This window comes from Olea europaea, chromosome 1, assembly GCF_002742605.1.
Source record: "Olea europaea var. sylvestris chromosome 1, O_europaea_v1, whole genome shotgun sequence".
Taxonomy (NCBI): Eukaryota; Viridiplantae; Streptophyta; class Magnoliopsida; order Lamiales; family Oleaceae; genus Olea; species Olea europaea.
The window spans coordinates 23,767,923-23,773,888 of NC_036237.1; the positions used below are offsets into that span (position 1 = coordinate 23,767,923).

A 5,966-nucleotide genomic window follows, 5' to 3' on the forward strand; every position below is an offset into this window, starting at 1 on the left:
TTTAAATTCAACAATTAATTTTAACTGCACCTTTCACGGGATCATAATTTTTATGAAATTTTCGACCACATATTTAATGATTTTTTATAAAAATTTACTAAAAATTAAATTTTTAGCTACACCAAATAAGGAAAGTTGAATTTAAGAGAGAAAATAAGACAATACAAATAGCAGAGAATTGTATTGAATAGTGTGATTTGTTTACAAGAAAGGTATCCTATTTATAGCAAACTTTGAGAGGAATGTTTTCCTTTCTAACCAATGTGGGACTAAGTAACATTTACATTGTATATACATTAATAGCCCCCCTCAAACTCAAGGTGGTAAAATGGAGACCAATTTGAGTTTGGAAACTAAATCCTCAAGACATCCAGGAGGGTGCGTTTTAGTGAAGATATCAGCAGTTTGATTGGCTGAAGAAACTGATAATAGTCCAATAGTCCCACGGGTGAGATGATGACGTATAAAGTGACAATCAATTTCAATGTATTTTGTGCGTTCATGGAATACATCATTGTGAGCAATTTGGATAGCACTTTGATTATCGTAGTTTATGATAGTGGCAGTAGAATGGGTGACGCCCATGTCTTCAAGTAACCAGCGAAGCCAAAGAAGTTCCTGAGTTGTATCAGCAAGGGCTCGATACTCAGCTTCTGTACTGGATCGAGCGACTACTGTTTGTTTTTTGCTGCGCCAAGAAATAAGAGAATCACCAAGGAAGAAGCAATACCCAGTGGTACATCTACGATCAGTGGGGTTACTTGCCCAATCTACATCTGAGTAGGCACGAAGATCGAGTGAAGAGTGAGATGAGAAGTGGAGACCATGAAATAGGGTCCCTTTGATGTACCTGAGAATGCGAAGTACTGCAGTATAATGGGATGTACGAGGAGCAGAGAGAAATTGACTGACAATATGGACAGCATAAGAGATGTCAGGGCGAGTAACTGTAAGATAAACAAGACTACCAACCAACTGGCGAAACAAGGTGGGGTCATCCAAAGGTGTACCATCCATGGGAGTGAGTTTAGAGTTGAGCTCTAGAGGAGTGGTACATGTATTACTATCTGTGTGTCCCGCTCGAGTAAGAAGATCACATGTTTTACTATATGTGAGTCCCGCTCGAGTAAAAAGATCAGAAGCATACTTTGCTTGCGAAAGATAATATCCCTCAAAGTTAGAAGTGATCTCAAGTCCCAAAAAGTAACTAAACTTTCCAAGATCTTTCATTTTGACATGTTGGCTGAGATAAGTCTTGAGATCCAAAATTCCGGATGTGTCCACCAGTGATGATCATATCATCAACATAGAGGAGAAGAATGATAGTACCCAGGTCTGTTTTACGAATGAAAAGAGCAGAATCATGTGAGCTGAAAGTGAACACAAAATCTCCAACAATGGTGCTCAACTTGGCAAACCAAGCTCGAGGAGCTTGCTTGAGAACATAAAGAGCCTGACGAAGTTTGCAGACTTGATGCGGAAGATGATGAGAACCAGGAGGAGGGCACATATAAAATTCTTCAGTATCACCATTAAGAAAAGTATTTTTGATATCCATCTAAAATAATTCCCAATGACGGACGGCGACAACTGCAATTAAGCTGTGAACTGAAGTGAGGCGGGCAACCGGGGCAAAGGTCTCCTCATAGTCAATCCTATACTCCTGGGTAAACCCTTTAGCTACCAAGCAAGCTTTGTATCGAGCAATGGACCCATCAAAGTGAGTTTTGATCTTGTAAACCCACTTGCATCCCATGGCATGTTTGCTTTTTGGTAGGTCCACTAGATCCCAAGTGTGAGTGTTTTCGAGTGCCTGTAGTTCATCATTCATTGCTTTCTGATAAGTAAATATCACTTGTGAGCTCCAAGGAATATGTGGACAAAAATGGTTTGACCAATTATAAATAATTGATAAATGGTAACCTAACAAGGGCTTAGATGACTGTTAAGCCCACACCTGTAGTCTTCCATCTCTATTCAAACCACTCTTCAACTTCAGCATCGCACTCCGCCCGAAAATGACAAAATTCAGGAAGCTTAATCGACCTACAGGTCATCGAATGTCTATGCTCAGGTAAGATAATTTTTTCTCCTTTTTGTTCCTTTTTTTTGGGATTTTTCTTTGCTTTGAAATTTTTTAAGGGTTTAATTTTCTATGCACAGGACAATGGTGTCACAGTTGGTGAAGCACGAGCGCATTGAAACCACTATTGCTAAGGTAAACTTCTACGTTTTCATATACCATTTTTAGAATTAACGCAGGTTTAAATTTTAGATTTAATTTAAAATATAATCTTTTTATTAGCATATTTGCTGGCTTACACAAAAACAGAAATTTTTTTTTTTTCCAGAAAGATACCAAATAATTTGGGAGTGACAGTATATCGGGGCATTGATGTTTAATTGAAAAATGTTATCTAAATGTACTTAGGATTCTAATAATTTTGGTTTGACTGCCACCACTTCCTCAAATAATGAGGTAAGAAAAAGGAAAGAGCTGTTTTGTTTTCTGTATAACTAATCGTCATTTTCTATGATCATCTTTAGCAGATACTGAAGTCGAATTCTTGATTTTTTAATATTATTAAAAAATATGTATAACTCAAGAATTTGGTTACATTTATTTCATTTAACTATTACTTTTATCTGTTGGTTTCACTTTTTTATTTTATGTTTACTGGAATGTCGGATGGACAACCTGCTAAGAAGCTTTATGGTGTTAGTACTTTGGGCTAGGTCATTAATTACATGAATTGCCATGTTTAATTTCTTTCATTTTCCTATGTGTTAACTAATTTGTAGGCAAAGGAAGTCCGGAGGCTTGCTGATAATATGGTACAGCTTGGGAAAGAGGTTTGTAATTCCTGTTCTCTGATTTAAATGAGTTTATTAATTCAGATTCTGATGACAAAGGATAAATTTGAACAAGTTCTATTTTTTTTAATTTGTTCCTTTCACCATTAAACTAATGTGAATCGGTGGTATGCAATTACATTTTGTAATTACGGTCATTCTGCAATGTTAAGAAGGATAAGATGGTATTATGTTTCTGAGGTTCATGAATTGGCTATCCCCAGCTTTTAAGTTTGTATAGCCCTAGATATTGAATTCTGATTTGTATTAGTTGGTTCTCATCTTTATGTATACTCACATTTTATTTTACTTTCTTCTATAACTTGTTTTTGACAAGATTTGGTGGAATGTAAATATGTAAATCTCTTTGATAGGTTATTCTATCAACGTGCACGAACAGAGTGCTGTATACTATTATTACTTTGATTTGTTTGCTGAAGCATGTTTCAAGAAAAAGCCTGAATTTATTCGAACTCCATGATAATGAGTTGACAAATGTTTGATAAAGTGAAATAATAATATACTTCTATGCTTTCTAGCATAATGGTAAACCAGTAGTTCAACCTTTCGAACCTTCGGAAATATTTTCTTGGAATTAGATAAAAAAAGCTCTGATTATATAGAAGTCAGACAGAATTTTCATAATATCTATATCTAAGTGCATTTTTTAGTGTTTAGTTTTCTGACACAAGCCAAATTATAGGGTACTCTCAGCGCTGCAAGGCATGCTGCTGCCTTTGTACGTGGTGATGATGTCATTCACAAGTTATTCACGGAGTTGGCTTATCGATACAAGTGAATTTCAAACCTGTTTACTTTGTCGTGCATTTTTTTTACTTCTCATTGTGATATAAGTTAATACATTTCTCATTTATAGAGAGAGAGCTGGTGGGTACACGAGATTACTTCGAACCCGAATTCGAGTTGGTGATGCTGCACCAATGGCCTATATTGAGTATGTCTTCTGTTAATGGAGGCACGAGCTTGTCATCTGTTCACATATTAATAATTGAGCTTTTAAAGTCATAAGAAGTTTCATATTTCACGAATCATGGAGAGAAATTCTTTATAGAAGAAAATTCATCTTCTTCTGAATATCTATCGTACAGCTCATTAATATGAATGCATTTTAACTGTATTTCCCGGTTTGGGTTCTATGTTGTTTCCTGGCAGGTTTATAGATAGAGAAAATGAACTTAGACAATCTAAACCACCAACTCCGCAACCTTCTCAGAGGGCTCCCTTAGATCCCTGGACAAGATCTCGACTTACCAGACAATTAGCACCACCCAAAGAAGAGAAAAGCTCCGAAGCTGAGAATTAAGTTACAATGATTTTGAAAGGTTTTGTTTTCATCTTTCTATTTGATATGTAACCTTTTGTAATTCTGTAAAGGTGAAATTTTTTTTCTTCCTCGTTAGCGTTTAATGAAATACTGGGATGTCAGATATGGTAGAATCCACTATGAGTGAAATAATGCAGATTTGGATTTATCGTGGTGCTTACCATGTTCGAACTGGCTTTTATTTCATTCATTAGCATCTTGATAAGCTTCCTCACAAGAGTAGATGCAGTAATAGGTAATAGAAAAAGACACAATAGTGTCTCTTTACTAAATGAATTGTGCCTATGCTCCTCAAGGGCATATTCAACCGACCCATATCCTTTTTCAATTGTAACATTTGATATTTACTGTCAATTAAATTGGTGCTAAGAAAGTGCATTACCTTTCGAGCTATATATGCTTGTAGTTGAATTAATGTATTAATCATTTAACTACTTGAAAGTGACTACACATACGGGGGATGTTCGATAGTTTTTGATAGATGTTTTAGCAGATTTTGATAAAAATCAACGAAATATGTGATCAAAAAGTTGGTAAAAGTCATAAGTTTTATGAAATGTGTAGTTAAAATTAAAGTTTGATAACTTGAAATGTTGAAAAAAATTTAGCATAGTTTTATCCAATTCTACGGTGTAAAGGACTATCTAGTCGTGAGTTCTCTGTTAGAATAGACAAGGCAGTTGGAAATTGATCCGTGCAATTTGGAAAAAACAAAAGATTTCATAAATAATATTTTGGAAGACAAAGTTCAGGCGTAGAGACCTCAAAAAAGAAATAAATAAACCGGCTATTGATTATGTTTATGAAGGAATTTGCAAAAATCGATTACTATGGTTAACGTGTATATTCTTGAAATTTGTTGTAAAAGAATTAAAGATTTAAACATTAAAGTCATTATTATTTTTATTTATTCTTCAGTTTTGACCTTTTCTTTTTAATGCAGATTCAGCAATTTTGATTTCATATCCGGGGTCATGTTTGAATGACAAAATTTTTCATCAATATAGGGGTTGGATATTGTAATTATAAAAAGATGGTCATTTTTATAAAAATTAAAAAATTTTAGCACATCATTTTTGACGCCATTTGTATCCATGCTGGTATTTAGAGGTGACATAAGATTTTTGGTTAACATTTCTAGTCAAATGATCATAAGCGTAGTAATTAAAAGTAACAAACTATTGTAAGAAAAATACTTTAATAACCATTTTGAAATTTTAACAAACTTGAATGACTATTATTTGGAAAAATTAATGCTATAGAGAGGAAAGAATGAAATGTAACAAAGGGAAAAGTATACAGAAATAATCAACAAAGGCTTAAACATGAAATTAATCTCGCTCTCTTCAAACGTTGTTTGCCTCACTTTCAATGCTTTTTTAAGGATTTTTGGCAAATAGTTTGTAAAATTAAACAAGCATTGACAAGAAAAACACTAAAAAGTAAAGGCGTTTCTTCACAATGAACAAGTAAAAATGGAAGAATTATGTGATAAATATTCTCAAAATTGAAAGTATATTTGGGGATAAATTTTTAATAGAACTCAATATATCTTTCTTGCACTTGGATCACCTATTTATAGGTGTTGGCAAGGTTTTCGGAAATGGTGCAAAACAATGATGAAAATCCACCAATTTCAAATAAAAAAAGGTAAAAAAAAAAACTAACCTAACGATTAGTTTCGATAACCATGCGACCGCATGGTAGCATCGCCGCCCTTCCATTCTCGGGAGGGCCTCATGTGACCGCATGGATTTGGTTAAGCCCC

The 5,966-nt window shown here is 34.4% G+C and overlaps 1 protein-coding gene and 1 pseudogene across 1 annotated transcript; one reads left to right on the forward strand and one right to left on the reverse strand.

Annotated features, from left to right (window-relative positions):
- Positions 1-315: 315 nt before the first annotated feature.
- LOC111406250 lies at positions 316-1,558 on the reverse strand (annotated as a pseudogene).
- A 289-nt stretch (positions 1,559-1,847) lies between these two features.
- LOC111397811 (50S ribosomal protein L17-like) lies at positions 1,848-4,379 on the forward strand. Its single transcript, XM_023024790.1, has 6 exons — positions 1,848-2,074; positions 2,164-2,218; positions 2,803-2,853; positions 3,557-3,648; positions 3,731-3,808; positions 4,027-4,379. The coding sequence occupies exons 1-6, from the start codon at positions 2,019-2,021 to the stop codon at positions 4,175-4,177; spliced, it is 483 nt and encodes a 160-aa protein (XP_022880558.1). The 5' UTR covers positions 1,848-2,018; the 3' UTR covers positions 4,178-4,379.
- The last annotated feature ends 1,587 nt before the right edge of the window (positions 4,380-5,966 follow it).

Coding starts and splice junctions, on each gene's coding strand:
- LOC111397811 (XM_023024790.1), top strand. CDS start 2,019: ATGACAAAATTCAGGAAGCTTAATCGACCTACAGGTCATCGAATGTCT. Junction 2,219..2,802: donor TTGAAACCACTATTGCTAAG/GTAAACTTCTAC, acceptor ACTAATTTGTAG/GCAAAGGAAGTCCGGAGGCT. Junction 2,854..3,556: donor TGGTACAGCTTGGGAAAGAG/GTTTGTAATTCC, acceptor GCCAAATTATAG/GGTACTCTCAGCGCTGCAAG.